The sequence below is a fragment of the Pelobates fuscus genome, chromosome 11, assembly GCF_036172605.1.
Source record: "Pelobates fuscus isolate aPelFus1 chromosome 11, aPelFus1.pri, whole genome shotgun sequence".
In the NCBI taxonomy this organism is placed as follows: domain Eukaryota; kingdom Metazoa; phylum Chordata; class Amphibia; order Anura; family Pelobatidae; genus Pelobates; species Pelobates fuscus.
Window position 1 is genome coordinate 15,902,585 of NC_086327.1, and position 21,925 is coordinate 15,924,509.

The following is a 21,925-nucleotide window of genomic DNA, read 5'->3' on the forward strand; positions in this document are numbered from 1 at the left end:
TATTATTGCTGTGCAGCTCTGTTATACACTCGGACACATTACTGGGAGTATTATTGCGGTGGAGCTCTGTTATACACGCAGACACATTACTGGGAGTATTATTGCTGTGGAGCTCTGTTATACTCTCAGACATTACTGTGAGTATTATTGCGGTGGAGCTCTGTTATACACTCAGACACATTACTGGGAGTATTATTGCAGTGGAGCTCTGTTATACACGCAGACACATTACTGGGAGTATTATTGCTGTGGAGCTCTGTTATACTCTCAGACATTACTGTGAGTATTATTGCGGTGGAGCTCTGTTATACACTCAGACACATTACTGGGAGTATTATTGCTGTGGAGCTCTGTTATACACTCAGACACATTACTGGGAGTATTATTACTGTGGAGCTCTGTTATACACTCAGACACATTACTGGGAGTATTATTGCTGTGCAGCTCTGTTATACTCTCAGACACATTACACATTACAACAATATGGAGCTCCTAGAAAAGAAGGACATTGGGATAGAAAAGAGAGACAGAGGGATTTGGGCCCAAAATAAGGACTGTCCCTCCTAAATAGTAACACGGGGCAGGTATGCAAACACTGCATTCTCAGTTGCCTCTAAACAGGCGTCTTTATCTGGCATTGATCTTAAACCTTATGGAGTAGGTAATCTGCACATCTCAGGTGGCTACCATGGTAAGTGCTATGGTCAATGACCAATGGAAGTCAAGGTTTGCAAAACCAAAGGAAACCCTTTGATTGAGCAATGCTAGTAAGTCATCTATTTGCCTCTTGCATTCCACCATTAAATAAAGAACCAAGCTACGTTTTGACCTTGATGGCTTGACGAAGATCTACTGAGCTTGAAACCCTGGCAGGATCACTGTTTGCTAGGGGAATTAAAAGAGACATTTTTAAGATTGACATTGGTGGTGTTGATTGGTCAATTTGGCTTCCTTTCATCTTAAATCTTGCAAGTCCCGAAATTCGAGGAACATATTTCAGACAAACGCATTGCTCACGGCCTCAGCTCAGAATTCTTTTTAATAAGAGAATTCACTGTATTATGGCACAAAATAAACTCCTTGAAATACTTATGGAAACTGACATTTTATTTGCTTAGTGTCTCTAACACTCTTTCTCGAACAGAGCAATGAACATTACTAACTGCCTGCGGATCTGTACTCCCGACCGCCTATCTCAGCTCTGCTCCTGTCTTCTGAAAGAGACAAATTTGTGAACGAGATCATTCAATACAGCAACTATTGCCGATAATGTTCCATTTTCATTGAGTTATACCCTCAGCTGTTCTGACTGTTCTACCCTGTTATTATGTTTTTCTAAGTATTTCTTTTTTATATTTAGAACGTTGCGGCTTTTTTTCCCCTTTTTTTGTTTCATGATGCTAAATTGATTTTTGTTTCTTTTTTTCTTTTCTTTTTTTTTTTTTTTTTAAATCTTTTTTGCTAGTGTCTCATTTGTAATAGTCTTACAACAACCTTATAATTACCCTAAAAACTCATTTAAATTGCCTATTTTATATTCAGAAGAATAGATGATGACTTGGGCTTTAACTTTACCGCTGATCTTTTCACTTCCAATCCGTGCCTATAGAATATATATATATTTTTCTGATTGTGATGCTTAAACAACTGACTTGGCATGTGTTACAAGCTGTCCTTCATACAGCGCATGTGATGAGAGGAACAGTGTACAATGAAATAAACGAGCTCCGGTAATTTCATTTTGCAGTCTTTTTTTTTTCATGCTAGTTTTCTAAATATTCGGCATGTTTGGGTTTAAAGTTGACATTTTTAGATAGAAAAGAATTTACTGTAAATAACATTGAATTCTATGGTAAATACGAGTTATATAATTGAATCCACATTTTAAAGCATTTGGTTGCTAAGGTTTAAATAAGAATGGTTACTTACTTCTCTGGAAATTACACAATTGAATAAATCAATGAAAACCACCCATAACCCATGTTAAACCTTATTTATGTTATTACCATTTTCTTTTCTTAAATGTACACAGGAGATTTAGCAAATTACATCAATCCAGTTCAGTCCAGGCACAGTCAGGGCATGCCTTGCAAATGAAGAGGAGAAATAGACACATTGTATAATTTCTCCTTTACTCTGTATCTCTCTATTCTGACTGCCAGGTGCAAAGGACCGAGCTGATAACAATGATTGACAGGGAGCTATGATGGAGGCACCCAGTTTCAGGGTAGAGCGGTGTGGATATCGACATTCCATTTTATTTTCAGACTTCACAAACACAAATGTGTTAAATATAAGCGGTAAGTAAACATAATATTAACTTTTCCTTTCCTTTGTAACTCTATCACTTTGCCAACGATCTGAGATTTTACATTCGTTGGTAAAGACGTACTTACAGTTGACGGTGATCAGGACTTTCTTGCCGTCAGGGGTGGAAACTCCATTGGACGTGATGCACTCATACTCCCCGGCTTGCTGGCGGTTGATCTCCGTAATTTCCAGGAGTTCGCCTTCGCTGGAGAAGCCCTCTGTAGGGTGAAGGTGGAAGGAAGAAGGTTGGGGGAGGGGAAGGAGTGAGGGTTTTTGGGTAGGAATGAGACACAAACACACACTTACAACATAGAAACACAACATGATAGTTATCACCTCAAATGAAGAGGCAACCACCGCCAACCAAAGAAAGTGTTCACTGGTTTCCTTTTACTATCATTAGAAGAATGATCTTCCTGTTAATTATGGTGTAATTCAGGTAATACCACTATTATTGTTTTTCCCCTACTTTATTCTCTTCCATTTCATGCAATAAGTCAGTTCTGGGTCATCCTCAAAATACCAGAGCTATATTGACATGTTGATAACATTGCTGGAGGTTATCTCCTGAGGAAGCGATGCATATCAAGCTCGTTGACGAGATGAGCCCTGCAGCAATGATAATGACCAAGACACATCTCTAAGCCCTGGGTACCATCACAAACTCACACATTCACACAAACATTGACTTCAATGAAGGGCTTATGTGTTGCGACTCTTTAATATCTCTTCAGTAATTGCACGGAGGTTGGGAGAGAGATTACTACTTCATACAAAACAGATTTAAGTCTACGCTGAACAAAAATAGATCAGTCCCATTGGGTTAATAAGGGTAGTTCATCTGGTTCTCGACTGTGGCAAAAAAAAAAAATGGACTTTGTGTGACAGATAAAAATATAAAGTAGACACAGAAAGATAAACCATGTTTTAATCTACAAATATAAGTCTTTTAGCACCGACAGCAGAAATCAAGACAGTTTTAACAGTGTGCAAAGTAATGAGCATATCTGTTAGTCTTGATGACACATCGGTAGTGTATCTAATGAGGGCCTGAGAAGAATAGGACAAAGTAAAGGCCATTACACCGTTGCACATTGGTCTTTAAGTACCGAAAGCTTAGGGCATTTTGATTGAGCTGTGACTCCTAGCAATCTCGGGGTTCTCTGGTTGAGCCTTAAAGGGACACTATAGTCATCCAGACCATTTCAGCTCAATGAAGTGGTCTGGGTGCCAGGTCCCTCAGGTTTTAACCCTTCAGATGTAAACAGAGCTGTTTCAGAGAAACTGCTATGTTTACATAGCAGGGTTAATCCAACCTCTAGTGCATGGGTCGTCAAACTCCGGCCCCCCAGATGTTGCTGAACTACAACTCCCATGATTCTTTTGATTCGCAGTTCAGCAACATCTGGGGGGCCGGAGTTTGAGGAGTTCTAATGGCTGTCTTCCTGACAGCCGCTAGAGGCACTTCTGCGACACTCAGGGGCGGACTGACAGGTCGGGCAGATCGGTCATGGACCGAGGGCCCGAGGCAGTCAGGGGCCCGGCAGCACAGACATGCTCTGGCTGGGGAGATCAAAGATCTCCCCAGCCAGAACATGATTTTTTCGTTATTCCAGTGATATGCTGCAGGACCCCTGCAGCATATCACTCTGTAGTTAACCCCCTCCCCCCCTCCCCCGTTTTTCCTCTCTCAGGGAGACCTGGCAGTGAGTATTCAGTTCTTGCTGCCAGGTCTCCAGCCGTGCGGTGCTGTGTGTGAGGAGGAAGAGGCGGGCCAGGAGTGACATCACTTCCTGCCCTGCCTGAAGAGCACCCGGACGATAAGGAGCTACAGCAGCCTAGCAGACAGCACAGGTAAGCTAATTTTCATTCACCTCAGTACCCCCTGTCTCCCTGTACCCACATCAGCCCCCCCCAGTACCCACATCAGCCCAGCCACCCCCCCAGTACCCACATCAGCCCCCCCCAGTACCCACATCAGCCCAGCCACCCCCCCAGTACCCACATCAGCCCCCCCAGTACCCACATCAGTCCCCCCAGTACCCAAATCAGCCCCCCCAGTACCCACCTCAGCCCCCCCAGTACCCACCTCAGCCCCCCCAGTACCCACCTCAGCCCCCCCAGTACCCACATCAGCCCCCCAGTACCCACCTCAGCCCCCTGTACCCACATCAGCCCCCCTAGTACCCACATCAGCCCCCCTAGTACCCACATCAGCCCCCCCAATACCCACCTCAGCCCCCCCAGTACCCACATCAGCCCCCCAAGTACCCACATCAGCCCCCCAAGTACCCACATCAGCCCCCCAAGTACCCACATCAGCCCCCCCAGTACCCACATCAGCCCCCCAGTACCCACATCAGCCCCTCCAGTACCCACCTCAGCCCCCTGTACCCACCTCAGCCCCCCAGTACCCACCTCAGCCCCAGTACCCACCTCAGCCCCCCTAGTACCCACATCAGCCCCCCCCAGTACCCAAATCAGCCCCTCCAGTACCCAAATCAGCCCCCCAGTACCCACCTCAGCCCCCTGTACCCACATCAGCCCCCCAGTACCCACATCAGCCCCCCTAGTACCCACATCAGCCCCCCCAATACCCACCTCAGCCCCCCCAATACCCACATCAGCCCCCCCAATACCCACATCAGCCCCCCAGTACCCACATCAGCCCCCCAAGTACCCACATCAGCCCCCCCAGTACCCACCTCAGCCCCCCAGTACCCACATCAGCCCCTCCAGTATCCACCTCAGCCCCCTGTACCCACCTCAGCCCCCCAGTACCCACCTCAGCCCCAGTACCCACCTCAGCCCCCCTAGTACCCACATCAGCCCCCCCAGTACCCAAATCAGCCCCTCCAGTACCCAAATCAGCCCCCCAGTACCCAAATCAGCCCCCCCAGTACCCAAATCAGCCCCCCAGTACCCAAATCAGCCCCCCCAGTACCCACCTCAGCCCCCCAGTACCCACCTCAGCCCCCCCAGTACCCACCTCAGCCCCTCCAGTACCCACATCAGCCCCTCCAGTACCCACATCAGCCCCTCCAGTACCCACATCAGCCCCCCTGTACCCACATCAGCCCCCCCTGTACCCACATCAGCCCCCCCGTACCCAAATCAGCCCCTCCAGTACCCAAATCAGCCCCCCCAGTACCCAAATCAGCCCCCCCCAGTACCCAAATCAGCCCCCCCAGTACCCAAATCAGCCCCCCCAGTACCCAAATCAGCCCCCCCAGTACCCAAATCAGCCCCCCCAGTACCCACCTCAGCCCCCCCAGTACCCACCTCAGCCCCTCCAGTACCCACCTCAGCCCCCCCTGCACCCACCTCAGCCCCCTGCACCCACCTCAGCCCCCTGCACCCACCTCAGCCCCCCAGTACCCACACCAGCCCCCCAGTACCCACCTCAGCCCCCCCAGTACCCACCTCAGCCCCCCCAGTACCCACACCAGCCCCCCCCAGTACCCACACCAGCCCCCCCAGTACCCACCTCAGCACCCCTGTACCCACTTCAGCACCCCTGTATCCACCTCAGCCCCCAGTACCCACCTCTGCTCCCACCTTAGCCCCCCTGTACCCACCTCAGTACCCACCTCAGCCCCTTGTAACCACATCAGCCCCCTGTAACCACCTCCGCCCCCAGTACCCACCTCAGCCCCCAGTATCCACCTCTGCTCCCACCTCAGCCCCAGTACTCACCTCAGCCCCCAGTACCCACCTCAGCCCCCCTGTAACCACCTCTGCTCCCACCTCAGCTCCCCTGTACCCACATCAGCCCCCCGTACCCACCTCTGCTCCCACCTCAGCCCCCCTGTACCCACCTCAGCCCCCAGTACCCACATCATCCCCCCTTTACCCACCTCAGCCCCCTGTACCCACCTCTGCTCCCACCTCAGCCCCCCTGTACCCACCTCAGCCCCCAGTACCCACATCATCCCCCCTTTACCCACCTCAGCCCCCTGTACCCACCTCTGCTCCCACCTCAACCCCCCTGTACCTACCTCTGCCCCACCTCAGCCCCCAGTACTCACCTCAGCCCCCAGTACTCACCTCAGCCCCCTCTACCCACCTCAGCCCCCTCTACCCACCTCAGCCCCCTCTACCCACCTCAGCCCACCTGTACCCACCTCTGCTTCCACCTTAGCCCCCTATACCCACCTCAGCCCCCAATATTCACCTCTGCTCCCACCTCAGCCCCCAGTACCCACCTAAGCCCCCCTGTACCCACCTCAGTGCCCACCTCAGCCCCCAGTACCCACCTCAGCCCCCAGTACCCACCTCAGCCCCCAGTACCCACCTCTGCTCCCACCTCAGCCCCCTGTACCCACATCAGCCCCCTGTACCCACCTCAGTGCCCACCTCAGCCCCCCAGTGCCCACCTCAGCCCCCCAGTGCCCACCTCAGCCCCCCAGTACCCACCTCAGCCCCCCAGTACCCACCTCTGCTCCCACCTCGGCCCCCAGTACCCACCTCTGCTCCCACCTCAGCCCCCAGTACCCACCTCAGCCCCCAGTACCCATCTCTGCTCCCACCTCTGCCACCCATTACCCACCTCAGCCCCCAGTACCCACCTCAGCCCCCAGTACCCACCTCAGCCCCCAGTACCCACCTCAGCCCCCAGTACCCACCTCAGCCCCCCAGTACCCACTTCTGCTCCCACCTCAGCCCCCCTGTACCCACCTCTGCTCCCACCTCAGCCCCCAATACCCACCTCTGCTTCCACCTCAGCCCCCCTGTACCCACCTCTGCTCCCACCTCAGCCCCCCTGTACCCACCTCAGCCCCCAGTACCCACCTCAGCCCCCAGTACCCACCTCTGCTCCCACCTCAGCCCCCAATACCCACCTCAGCTCCTCCTCCACACACATCTCCCCTTGCACCCACCTCAGCCCCCTTTCTCCCTGTACCCACCTCAGCCCCCCTGTACTAACCACAGCTCCACCTATACCCACCTCAGCCCCCTGTATTAACCACAGCTCCACCTGCACCCACCTCAGCCCCCCTGTACTAACCACAGCTCCCCCTGCACCTGCCTCAGTTCCCCTGCACCTACCCCAGCCGCCATTCCTCCTTACACTCACCCCAGGATCTACCTATCCCTGTACCCACCTAATCCCCTATGCACCAATCACAGCCCCTATGCCACCTCCACCTAGCATAGCTCCTACGCCTTCCAGTACCCACACAGCCACTATGTCCCTCCCTGTGCCCACTACAGCCTCTATGTCCCATCCTGTGCCCACAACAGCCCCTTGTCTATCCGCACCCACCACAGCTCCTTTTGCACACACCACATCTCCCCCTGCACCCACCTCAGCTCTCCCTTTACCCACCTTAGCCTCCTGTCTCCCTGCACCAACCACAGCTCCCCCTGCACCCACCTCAGCCCTGTCTGCATCCACCACAGCTGCTCCTGCACCCACCTCAGGCCCCCTGCACTCACCTCAGCCACCATTCCTCCCAACACTCACCCCAGGATCTACCTATCCATGTTTCCACCCAAGCCCATATGCTCCCACCACATCCCTTATGCCACCTCCAACTACCATAGCTCCTATCCCTTTCAGTACCCACCACAGCCCCTATGTCCCTCCTGCGCTCGCCACAACATCTATGTCCCACCTCATACTCTGTCCAGCCCCACCCCCACTTCAGTCCCTGTGCCTCCCCGCGCCCACCTCAGTTCCCGCGCCTCACAGTGCCCACCACAGCCCCTGTGCCTCCCTGCACCTATTTCAGCATTTATCCCCCTACACACACACTACAGCCACTATCCAACTTATACACAGTAGAGCCTCTATAATCCAAACACGCACACACTACTCACATAATGCACTGCAAATAGCCCCATTCACACACGCAAAAACCCACAAGGAGCCTCACTGTATAGACACACCACAAGCAGCATCCCCACACATACAAAATTACATGCAGCCTCCCTTCATATACACATCACAAACAGCATACCCACCATTGCAATACTGCACACAGCCTTCACACACACAACTTTTACAATCTCTTATAAAGCGCCAACATATTCTGCAGCGCTGTACAATAGGTAAAACAAGAGAAAGGATTACTAACACAACACTTTGACATACAGGAACACAACATCACTAGCCACATCCCCACACACGCAACCCCACAAGTAGACTCCAAACACATGTGGCTAGTTGTAAGGTTGTACATGTGGGGGATGCTGCTTGTGATGTCCTAAGCAAAATTAGTGGAAGTGTGTAATTAAATGTGCTTTATTTTAATTGCTGGGGAGGCACGCCAGCAAGGGTTACTCCATCTAAAAACAGTGTTTATTAAAACACTGGTTTTGGTTGGATTAACCCCTTAAAAGTAAATCTGGCCATTTTGGGGGGCACTCAGGGATGTGGGAGTCAGGGATGTGTGGCTCTCACACATCCATTCTCTGTGCTGGGCAGCCTACACATAATATATGTGTAAAAGCAGCAGAAAGAAGAGGGAGAAGAATAGCAGGGGGCCAGAAAATCTTGTACCAGGACTAGGAGGGCGGGCCCTTGATCACCCACTGCCCGAGGGCCCTTGGAGGTGTCAGTCCGCCCCTGGCGACACTGGATGCGAAAATTGCATTTAGCATGCAGAACATCCATAGGAAAGCATTGAGAAATGCTTTCCTATGGACTGTTTGAATGCGTGCGCAGCTCTTGCCGCGCATGCGTAGTCCGCTCCACTCGGGAGCGGACATCGGCGGAGGAAGAGAGGTCACCAGCGCCTAGGGAGCCCAGCGTTGGATTAGGGTAAGCTGCTGAAGGGGTTTTAACCCCTTCAGTGCCATCGGAGGGGAACCCTGAGGGTGAGGGTCCCCCAAGGATGACATAGTGTCAGGAAAACGTTTTTTTTTTTTTCCTGACACTATAGTGATCCTTTAACGCCCAGCAAGCTCAGCCAGATTGATAGATATTTATCAGCCTTGTTTTAAAGCTCACGCAGCCAAGATGACAGGATAAATCATAGCTCTTCAACAATACAAAGGCCCCTTGGGTTAAATAACTAGAGCTCAAGTCATTTTGATATTTCAGCTAAGAACAGGCATCTAAAAATAAAGTTTATAATATAAACCAGATCAGATTTAAGGCTGTTGTTGTTTATTACACTTAAGAGGAGACTGGGCAGTCTGAAAGGTGAGTTCTAAGCATTGGGATATAAATCTCAAACAGAATCTTATGTTGGCAGAAAACAAAACATTATTTTTCCGATAAGAATAAGGGCAGAGGCTGCAGACAAATCCCCCCCCCCCTTTTTTTATGCATTTTGTTCCTATTCTGCGTGAGATGTTGTTATGCTTCTTTCTTCTCTGCGTTTTGATACATCTGTCATATTTGATTTATTATTCCTTTTTTATTCCTTTGATTTGCATTGTTTAATACTTTTTCCAATAAATTTACAAAGTTTAAAAAAAAAAGTTTGCTTAATGATGTGGTTGGGGCGCTAGTGTTCGATAATTTGCAGATGACCAAAGACTCTCATGATAAGCAATGAGTTTTTCATTATCGCCATCGTAAGAGCTGCTCGCCATCTACTGCATTAGAATTTATTAGATTAAATGGTAATACAGTGTTAGTCACTATAGGGGGAATTCAGAGATAATTTTAATTTAATGTCCAAACAGGCACTGCTTTCAGGTTTCATGTTACTCTGGCCTTCAATTTTGAATTCACTATCATTTCTCACTTTAGTAAATGACCATCTAAATCTCCACCTGTGGGGCTAAAGCAGACCTACCTTTGCCCTCTACAAACCTTAAAGGAACACTATAGGTTCAGGAATACTTGTTTGTGTTCCTGACCCTATAGAGTTTAGGTGGCTTGCCCCCCCCATTAACCCACCATTAGCCGGTGCTGGCTCCGCCCCCTTTGTGACATCATCAAAATGGCCGATTGTTAGCCATTCCAATTCTTTCCTACAGAGGGCAGGGCCAAATGCCATTTTAGCCAATCAGGACCTCCTCATAGAGATGCATTGAATCAATGCATCTCTATGAGGAAAATTCAGCGTCTCCATTCAGAGCGTGGAGACGCTGAACGTTAGGGCTGCTTTTTAGGCAGCACTGACCCAGGAAGCACCTCCAGTGACTATCTAAGGAGTGGCCACTTGGAGGTGTCCCTAGGGGGCAATGTAAACACTGTCTTTTCTTTGAAAAGGCAGTGTTTGCATGAAAAAAAGCCTGGAGTGAACTATTATACTCACCAAAACAACCACATTAAGTTGTAGTTGTTATGGTGACTTTAGTGTCCCTTTAACTTTTCTAATATAATATTTGCCTACTGCCTACTCAAGGGCAAGTCTATGATTGCAGTTTAAATGCAATCTGCATATCTCACTCTGATATTATTTTTAAACCTTTGCCCCTCTAATTTAAGACTATGTCCTCTTGTTGTGGTACTTTTTCTTCTTTTAAATATAGTCTCCTCCTTTACTGTGTTGATTCCCTTTATGTATTTAAATGTTTCTATCATATCCCCCCTGTCTCGTCTTTCCTCCAAGCTATACATGTTAAGATCCTTTAACCTTTCCTTGTAAGTTTTATCCTGCAATCCATGAACCTGTTTAGTAGCCCTTCTCTGAACTCTCTCTAAGGTATCAATATCCTTCTGAAGATACGGTCTCCAGTACTGCGTACAATACTCCAAGTGAGGTCTCACCAGTGTTCTGTACAATGGCATGAGCACTTCCCTCTTTCTACTGCTAATACCTCTCTCTATACAACCAAGCATTATGCTAGCATTTCCTGCTGCTCTATTATATTGTCTGCCTACCTTTAATTCATCAGAAATAATCACCCTTAAATCCCTTTCCTCAGATGTTGATGTTAGGACTCTATCAAATCCACCCTCATCCATTAATCAAGGCATCACCCTTAAGCTGATTTTATCTGCATAGTTCAAGTTCCAAACTTTCATTACCTTCTTACATAAACACAAAGTTTGTACGATTGGGAAAAAATAAATACACAACCATCCACCTTTTTTTTTTTTTTTTAACATATCCCCTGTTACTATTCCATTCTCTGTCCTATTTCCTTAGCTATGGATTTTAATTGAAGAGCAACAATGCTTAATTGAAATCAAATTATTTATATACAATTATTATTATCAAGATCGTTTGTGTCATTCTGTAAATAGGAACCTATTTGGCCATCGTAACAATTTGCAGCCGGAGGGTTCTTTGGGATTTCTGCTACAAACAGATATGAAAGTTATTGATAAGAATCCCCAAACTATGCATCATTGTCGTACCTAGACTTGCGGCAGTTGGACCCCCAGCTTCTACTACGGTCTAATTAAAAGATATTGATCTACCGCTCACCACTCACCTATACTGCAGCAGAAACCCTTAATTAGCTCTTTTCTTAAATGCTACATAGTAGAGAAAATATTCTCTTAATTGGAGGGACAGACGGCCCCTGGCAATCCAATTGCTGCAGATAAGATCTCATATGGCCAATCTACCGTTTCAACTACTGTTAGAAGACAAAGTTCCTTAGGTGGGATTACATATTCTATTAGGCACAGATAGAAAACAAAAAACAGCTGGACTTGTATTCTGATTTTTGAAAAACGTCTTAAGTGCTCTTTTTATTAATGGCATAGTTATTTTTTTAATTTTTTTTATTTAAATTAGATTAATATTTGGAGGGACACGCCAAGCCAAATACTTGAAAACTTTCTTCCTGGTAAAATATTTAAAAAAAATAAAAATAAAAGCTTATAGTTTTTGCATGGAAGGTCCCTTGACTAGGTCTCCTTGCACATAGTGTCTTATAACATTGTTCATATCATGACAGTATGAGGATGGGCTCTTACAAAACAGAGAGAAGTCATTCTTCCCCTCGCCCCTTCAAGTTCTCCTATTAATCTTAGAGGCTGCACAGCAAGGGTTTCTGGGAGTTGTAGTTCACTTGCCTCCGTAGCCCCTGCTTTGTCCATAAACCACAGCTGTTCCTGATTATGGGGTAAGCTCAGCATTGAAGTAGAATATTGTTGGAGTCTTATGATAAGCTGAGCTATTTGCAGATTTCGACAAAGCTCACTTCAAAATCTTCAATGTATAGGAGTTTAAAGGTAAGGTATCTTTATTTTTATGAATCCCTTATTGGTTTCCATTTAACATTTTGCATTATCTATGCTATCTATATAATGTACTAAAAGAATGAATGGGCCAGCTCCAGTATATATATTTATATATATATATATTTTAATCCCTTAGAATGTTGAAATCCCTTCTCTTTTGTTCCGATTGAGGTTCAAACAAGACCACTGATCTTTAGGTTCGGAGGTTGACATTTTCCTTGAAAGTCCAATATCCTTTATCTCTTTTGGAATTAAGCATCAAACCGTTTGAATGTTTTGAAATAAAACTGTGACTTTAAGTGATTTATTGACTATTCCTCACTATTTGGCAGTTTTTATTTTTCAATCTATCAGTTCATTTAGGTCCTGGTATTGAACGGTCTGGTTTGGTTTTCATCATTTATGATCAAAGAAAGTCATTTCTATCAGCTGTTTTAGCTTTGTTGGAAGTTGCTTTAAACTATAGAAAGCCTGGCTTCAGATTACAAAGCAGATTTAAAAATTATGAAAGACACCCTAAAAAGGCACGCTCCGGGCACCATAAGCACCGCCGCCTATTGTGCAGCTTATGTCTAGTGGTTATAGTGCTAAGAAGCAGTGAGTGCAGTTCCTCTGGGTTTTGCCAAACCATTTTCAAGTGGTGGAGATATAATAATAAGAACGTTTCATTACTTTATTATCCATCCAAATATTTGTTTGTCGTGCATACTTCATACAAAGAGAAACCCTTAGCACTGGAACATATGGGAATATGGACTCATAAACCGTCTCAAGGCTACATTAATATAGGAAGCCGGTGTTGCCAAAAAGATTAGTGACAATTTGACAGCCCTGGAAGAGTTAACAGCAAGCCTGTAGTCCCAAGAAGAAAACGCAGCTTAGCAGAGGGGGCCTTGATAGGGCTTGTAGACGGGCTTAGGGGGGGCCTGATGATGATTGGTGGGTTAGGGATTGGGCTGATATAAATGTCAGCCATTTTAGAAATCTTCATTACTAATTTGACTTACCAGGCTCAGTTGGCCCCTCCTTTTAGGCATGGGTTAAGTCTTGGTCACAGCGGCGGGCTGGTATAAGGAAGGTTAAAGGGGTAACGGGCCTGCTTAGGGAAGAGAAGAGCAAGAGTAGGTAGTTGGCTGATTAATATGGTTGGTTACCTGTTAGTAAGATGTTGGTGGGTTTCGAGCTCGTTGGTAGCTCAGAACCCGGGTGGTGTAGGATATCAAGGTATACCCCTGCCAGGATCATGTGGAAAATGTTGGATCTTGTTTATGGTATATTTATGTATTGTTATACCATGTTATGTTATATATTATGGGTCATTGCCTTGTGATTTGATATGTGGGGAAGTGATAATGTTGGATGGCTGAGGATTTGGGGGTAGGCAATGACTTAAGTTATTTATATGTTATTGTTATTATTATTATTATTTATTAGGGGTGGGTTGGCATAAGGTAGTAGACAGCTCCTCCTGCCCATATGGCGACAATGCACCTGTCATGCATGGCCAGGCCTTCCTTCACCAGTGATCACAGTATCTCCTTGCACACTGTAGGCACTCAATGGATATGTATTTTGCACAAAAGTCTTCTCATTATGATGTCTCCACCTGAGCGGATAGTTTAGAGTTTCCTAATTTTCAGATATCCTTTCATAGCGTATATGTTATCAAAGTATCTGTGTTAATGAAGTCTGTGAGACAGGGGGGATATGATAGAAACATTTAAATGCATAAAGGGAATCAACACAGTAAAGGAGGAGACTATATTTAAAATAAGAAAAACTACCACAGCAAGAGGACATAGTCTTAAATTAGAGGGACAAAGGTTTAAAAATAATATCAGGAAGTATTACTTTACTGAGAGGGTAGTGGATTCATGGAATAGCCTTCCAGCTGAAGTGGTTGAGGTTAACACAGTAAAGGAGTTTAAGCATGTGCGGGATAGGCATAAGGCTATCCCAGCTATAAGATAATGCCAGGGACTAATGAAAGTATTTAGAAAATTGGGCAGACTAGATGGGCCAAATGGTTCTTATCTGCCGTCACATTCTATGTTTCTACGTGTGTGTAGTGTGGGTGCCATGGTGTGTTGACTGTGATACATTGTAGTATAGATGTGCAGCTAAAGAGGGTTAACAGATTAACAGCAATGTCTTTGCTGTATCCAAATCTAAGCATAATCTCTCCCTCCTTCTCTGCTCCTCTCTCTGGTTGGCTCTCCCAACTTCCTGGCATCCTCCTAGCTCCATACATCAAAGTCACTGGCCAGGGATGATGTATACGTTTAATGCATTACACTAATATATCAGCAGAGCGATGGCTCCTAGATAATGTATGGATATAATGCATCACGCGGCTACTGTCTGCCTCCTGATGTATGGCTTCCCTCACCCCTCCGCTCCGGGGGAATCACTATGTATCGGAGCTCTCCTTGCAGTACTCTGACTTCCATTTCCACCCTACTCATCTTTTTTTTTTACATTTTACAGCGGTTACAATCAACCTCTGCATGTAGCAGTGTATCTGCTGTGTCATGGGGTCATCTAACATACAACTCTGTACAGATCTAGAATCCAATTCTATACATAGAAATCTCCAGTGCTAAGCAAGATTCCAACACTGTATCTGGATTTACTGATAGTAGAATTAATTAATTAGTACAATTCCTTCTTCCTTCTACTTTCACCATATTTCCTGTGCCACTGGCAACCATACAACCCCAAAACAGAACCAGCCTGAGCTGATCAGTTGGTAAGGCGTTCTCTTCTACAAATGGTTTTCTAAAAATAGTTTTGGTGATTCTAGAAGAGTTTCATTTTATTGCATCAGTCAACCGGCACTGCAAACAGGGAACATTTATTTATGTATTCCTAACCTTTCCCTGCATCATAAGAGTCAGTCATCTTTCTTTATCTGACTCTCGGTCAACTGCGTAGCCCATTGTAGCTGAATTTAAGCACAATACATTTTGAGGTTTCCAGATTCAGAGAGTGCCAAGTTCTGGAACTGTCACTACTAGTCTAGAAACAACACCTAATAAGACAATTAAGGTTCTGAATAATACTTTATATTAATGTGGCTCTGCATTCCCTCCAATGGCCATTGGAGCAACTAAATGACCTCCATTTGTCTAAATATACATAGGGATTAAGGAGAGAGCGCAGGTAACATTTTCTTTTCTTTGGTTTTTACTATATATTGGGGCTGTATTGGGGTGTATTGTAGTCGTTGCTGCTGGCCCAGTAGTAATGGGACTAAGCGCAGGACTTCTCTTTTTGTATTTGTAGAAACAACACCTAATAAGACAATTAAGGTTCTGAATACTACTTTATATTAATGTGGCTCTGCCACCATACTATACATAAAGATAGAATCCCACAATCTCACATTTACTGTGTTGGACTTTCAATGAAACTCCAAATCATTCAAAATAGATCTTATCATATATATTGACAAGAGATTGACTTATGGTAAAGACTCAAGTTGACAAACGCAGATCTTCTGCCATCAGTCTTTTTTTAACGGACAAGAAGTGGTCTATGCAAATAACCCCTTTTTGAAGGATGAATCACTAGGAGTTGGAGAAAGAAGAGAGAGTGGCAGCTGGGGAAACAGCATCAGGTAGGCATACCCGGGCCACCGCATAAAAAGCAGGCAGCAACCTTCACGACAGAGATTCTTTCATCCAGCATCTAACTCACTATTACTATTGTTCTAGTCCAATTCTAGGTTCCTGCTTGATCTACATAACCAATACTGGCTTAAACTCTGTACTTACCGAGATATCAGATATCAGCGCTATGTTCATCCCTTGACTAGAAAACAGGTCTTCAAACATGGCTGTTGAATCCAGCTCTGACCATTCAATCTTCTATTCCACTTCAGTCCACTAGCTCTGTCATGTTTCCTGAAACTCCTATATTAACCCTACCTCCTGTCTGAGCCCAAGCCGTTGAATATAAACCCAATCTTGCCTTATGAACTAACTTTTTACTTCTTTTATCTGGCCCTTCACTCCTAACATAACTAATTCTATCATGTAAACTGAGGACTGTTTAATATCCATGCTTCCCATATATATTCACAGCCTCCTATTCTAACCCAATACACACCACACATCATACTTCATTCTCAGCTGTCTTTTGATATTCCCAACTCTCTGTGAATGCAGAACGCCCCTTGTAGGCCCCTGGGAGAAACATGGTGGCACGGTTACTGTAACAGTCCATGAAAGTGAGGATGTCCTTACCTTTCAGCTGTCTCCAGGTGACAGTTGGCTCTGGTTTCCCCACCGCAAGACACATGAGGTTAACATTACTTCCTTCATTAACGATGATGCTGGAGGAGATGTTGACAATTTGGGCTGGGACTAGGAGAGAGAAAAAGGGCTCTTATTTATTAGGCCATACTATTTAACCAATGACAGGAGCTTGACATATGTCTTCAGTTGCAGAGAGACTGCATCAAAATGCATCTTAGTCTGTATAGGATTGAGTGTATATTACTTTTTTCCCCGTTTTGTATATCTTATCTCATTTTTTGTGTCTCTTTACCCCTGTTTCTTACTCCCCCATGTCTTATACCTCTCTCGTGTGCCCCTTTCTTATGTGTCTTACTCCCCCACTCCAAACACCTTGTGTTTCTTACCGCCCTTGGCATCTCTTGCCATCCCCTCCATCTTTGTTTCTGTTACCCCTCTACCCCTCTAGTAGCAGGGTCTCATGGACTGGGGAGAGGATCCTATTTATCCTCTGCTCTGTCTCCAGGAAGCGGCTCGTTGCTCATGTTCTGCCCCCCTCCAATTACATCAAGCAACTCTATGTTAGAGGAAAAAGAACATCTACCACTGTTTGCGAGGCCACTCCAACCCACGGGTAGGAGGCAGCTTTGATCACCCCCCTCCTGCCTATCACACCTGGACATTATGCCCCCCCCCCCGAGCCTCCATCTCTGGAGAGGGTTAATTTCTTTGCTGAGGTTAATATAGCATGGATACATTAACCTACCCTCTTCATTTTTTTCACTTAATTTCAATCTGGAAGCCAAGTCCCCTCGAGTTTTAACCATGCAAGTGAAAACATTGCCGTTTTGCGGAAGGCCATGCTGTCATTGCAGGGTTTCAATGCCCTTAATGGCTGTTTCTCAGACAATTTTTAGAGATGCTTCCTCTGAATAGTCTGCTGTTTTAATCCAATGATTTCATAGAGATGATCTGATTGGTGCAGTGTGATGGTTTGCCGTGCATGCCGTCCACTCGGCTCCCACATTGGATTGGCTAAGATCATTAATCTCGATAAACTCAGCCAATGAGGTGCAGCTTCCCTGTCCAGACCGGAGTTTTGAGGGTAAAAAAGGTAAGTAAAATATCTTGTGGCATTTTGCACTTTGCACCCAAAATAACACTTGCTTTTTATGGATTTCTCCCCCAAATCTTGTATTTCTTTATATTTCATTCTTGTTTTGTTGGAAGTGAAATTGTATAAGTGCACCGGGGAACCAAGGAACCAGCTATAATTACAGCTTTGATTATTTAGGCTGGAGCTAATGGCTCCATTCCATTAAGCCTGGTAAAACAGACTTTGTGGCTCAACTGAACACTCCTGGGTTTTTACTACAACAAAGGCAGCTTAAGCGGATTCACGCTGGGCTTTAAGAGGAAGGGGGCAATCTATACATATTAGACACAGACATATCATTATGTTACTTAGTTTGAATGTATACTTTGTGTACGCAAGCATATGCAAAAATAAATGTATTTATAAATAAAACATGCCTTCCTGCATACCCACATATATTGCATTCCTTAGATTAAAATATAATAAAATGCATTGCTTTTACAAGAGATGGACTTTGCTAAATCCCTTGTGCTCATTGTCCTAAAATTTAGGGGCACCACTGCCAACAATTGGAACGTAGCACTGTTCAATGTAAAATGTAGCGATTTAGGTTCAAATTGTATAATACCTGGGGAGCAGATAGCAGCACGCTATTTATTAAAAGTCCATAATATGTTACAACAAAAAACAACAGAACAAAATACATAGTGTGAGACTTGCAGTTTGGTCTTTGAGTAGAGTCGCAGGGGGTTACGTACTGAGCTCCAGATTGCAAGATGCAGTTAGAAGCGCGTGTTCACGTTGGCTATTTTAACTACATCAAATCTTATTTATTAGACACAAAATTGCATTGAATTGAAGACTGCAAATTTTAGGCTGAAATAGTCCAAGCTGTGAATATAGCTGAGCTTTTTTCCCAAATCATCTATTATTGTTGAAACTTTGCAATTCTGTTTTCAATTTGCTACGGTTCAGCATTGGTGTGTATGGTAAGGTGGCGATTTGTGTCAATTTATGGTTCAAAACCAACGTGATATTAACCCTTGACTGCTAGGCATGTTAGCCATGGCTGTTTGTGCAGCTCCTAAGCACAGCCTAGAGCTTATTCGGATTCAGATATTCATTGGAACGCAACGTGTTTAGTTTCTTTCTTTTAACAAATATTTAGTGGCCTGTAGCAGATTTGTTCAAATATTTTTAGTACATCCCCCTGGTCTGAACACGCCTGAGGGAATGTGTAAAAGAAATCTGTTGCAGAAAAACAAAACCATAATTAGATCTTAAAAATAACTGTTCTTTTTGACTTATCAAACTGGCTTTTCTCCACTGCATAATTAGCAAATGTTTATTCATTTCATCAAACCCTTTCTAAACAATTTTCCTCGCATAGATCAACAAAAGGACACTTCTGGATGGTTTTACCGAATATATGCTTAACCTCTTCACTACCAAAATCGTGTCTACACAATTACAATGTAACTCACATGCACAGTCATACGTCCGAACACGCAGTCATGCCTTCTTCACACTTCAGTTACTCACACACCCACACTCACCCACCACTAACACAGTTGATCCACACACGCACACAATCCACTCCCTCACACAGTCAAAAATGATGCACACAATCAGCCCTTTTACACACATGCACATAATCTTTCCCCACACACAGTCACCTCAAACACACACAGTCAGCCTCCCAATCACACACATACACCTACACAGAGTCACTTACCCATTCACACTCACACAGGGTCACCCTCACACACTCAAACATGAGTCATCCATATTCACACAACATCTGTTTATTAGCAGGAATATACAACAGACAAGAGCTCACCCATTCAGACTGATAGAAAGGCGTTTTCACTTACAGCAGAGGACAGGGATCTTTACAATGAGAACAATACAGATGTGGAATTCTCTGCCTAAAGAGCTTGTGTTATCAAGATCTATAGATGATTTAAAAAGAAGACTCGAATGTTTTTTTTTTTTTTTGCATTAACAGAATATCCAAGGTTATAGCTGTAATGTATGTAAACAGATTGGGGATCCAAGGAGAAATATGATTGCCATTATCAAGTCAAGAAGTATTTCTCCCACTTTTTGTGACTACAATTGTCTTTCTCATATAAAACACGTCAAGCACTACCTCCACCCCCCCCCCAACATACAACAAACACACATTAACAAAGAGATACAAACAATCACAGTCACAAAAATAAAGACTAATAGATAAACACAGAGTTATGAATTGCAAGTATTCCCATATGTTCACACACCAATAAACATGCGCAAACACACAGGCACACATTGTCACAGGAAGAAAGACACAGACAGGGATATGCACTGCCAGACACTCAGTAACATACTTTTTAGGCATACGCACATACACAATTACACACAAACTAAATAGACGCACACTGTGACTGTTAGTATGTGTGTGTTTTAATGTTTCTGTATGTATCAGATTGTGTGTGCATGTATCAGTGAATGTATGTGTGTATATTAAGAGGGAACGTAGCTGCAATGAGAGGGTAGTATGGAACTGGCAATGTCATGGTAATATGGTAACATTTACTCTACACATTGGGACACTGAGTACATATGGGACAAAAATATGGGGAATAAATAAGGGAAATTAGAGATTATTATAGAATTAGTGTAGAAAATGTCAATGTTACGCATTGAGAAATGTTATTTGTTTACAAATCTGTTTTCTTTATTTGTTAAAACATTTTTTTTAAATCTTTCATGTCCAACAAAATTGTTTCATTTTCCATTAAATATTTTTTTTTTTTACCTATAGATAGTGAAATAAAAAAATAAATTCAAACATTACTTTCCAGGAAAACAAAATGTTTTCGGTGGTCATGTTTTGACTATTTATTGCTTGATAGTGAAAGGGTTAATAAACTAATACAACATTAAAATGCTTCATTTAAAAAAACAAAAAAAAAAAACAACAAATGTATGTAAACATATTGCCTCTCAATGTCCCCTTGTTGCAGGTTATCATAGGAGTTTGAGCCCCTCCTTCAGCGCTAATGATGTCATACAGGAAGTTGCTGGAATCTCAGAGCCAAGCTCTGGACTCCGATGACTGACTTGGTGCTGCACTTGTGTATAAAAATACACTATCTTATGTTTCACAGGTTGAATTGCTGTGAGAATGAAAAATTCTTCAGTGACCAGCACTCCATTTACGGAAATAAAATGAAAGTTAATGGAAATGCTGCGCTGCGTCTGAAAAGGTGGTCATTCATTTCCTTTAGTTATTGAACTCCTACCTCATACCTCCCAACATTTCAAATGAGCAAAGAGGGACACTTTCATTTTAGGGGTGTTAGTAGGGGTGTGACCATGGGCGAGGCTGTTCTGAGAAATGTTTGATTACGGTTTTCAATTTACTAATGAAATATATGTGATTAAATTGTAATTTAGAACCAATGTATCTTACTAAATAAGAGTAATTTCTCTACACGTTTAGTGTACTTTAAAGACACATTACTGGGAGTATTATTGCTGTGGAGCTCTGTTACACACTCAGACACATTACTGGGAGTATTATTGCTGTGGAGCTCTGTTATACACTCAGACACATTACTGGGAGTATTATTGCGGTGGAGCTCTGTTATACACTCAGACACATTACTGGGAGTATTATTACTGTGGAGCTCTGTTACACATTCAGACACATTACTGGGAGTAGTATTGCTGTGGTCTCTGTTATACACTCAGACACATTACTGGGAGTATTATTGCTGTGGAGCTCTGTTACACACTCAGACACATTACTGGGAGTATTATTGCTGTGGAGCTCTGTTATACACTCAGACACATTACTGGGAGTATTATTGCTGTGGAGCTCTGTTACACATTCAGACACATTACTGGGAGTATTATTGCTGTGGAGCTCTGTTACACATTCAGACACATTACTGGGAGTATTATTGCTGTGGAGCTCTGTTATACACTCAGACACATTACTGGGAGTATTATTGCTGTGGAGCTCTGTTACACACTCAGACACATTACTGGGAGTATTATTGCTGTGGAGCTCTGTTATACACTCAGACACATTACTGGGAGTATTATTGCTGTGGAGCTCTGTTACACATTCAGACACATTACTGGGAGTATTATTGCTGTGGAGCTCTGTTATACACTCAGACCCATTAC

At 44.5% G+C, this 21,925-nt stretch overlaps 1 protein-coding gene across 2 annotated transcripts in view; it reads right to left on the reverse strand.

The window, feature by feature from the left end:
* The window catches only part of IGLON5 (IgLON family member 5), a 299,890-nt gene that overhangs the window by 17,095 nt on the left and 260,870 nt on the right, over positions 1–21,925 (reverse strand). For both annotated transcript variants that reach the window (XM_063436765.1, XM_063436764.1), the window contains exons 4-5: positions 16,657–16,776; positions 2,397–2,528 (exon numbers count right to left, since the gene is read on the reverse strand). In XM_063436765.1, the coding sequence (XP_063292835.1) occupies positions 2,397–2,528; positions 16,657–16,776 (252 nt within the window). The remainder of the gene's footprint in view (positions 1–2,396; positions 2,529–16,656; positions 16,777–21,925) is intronic.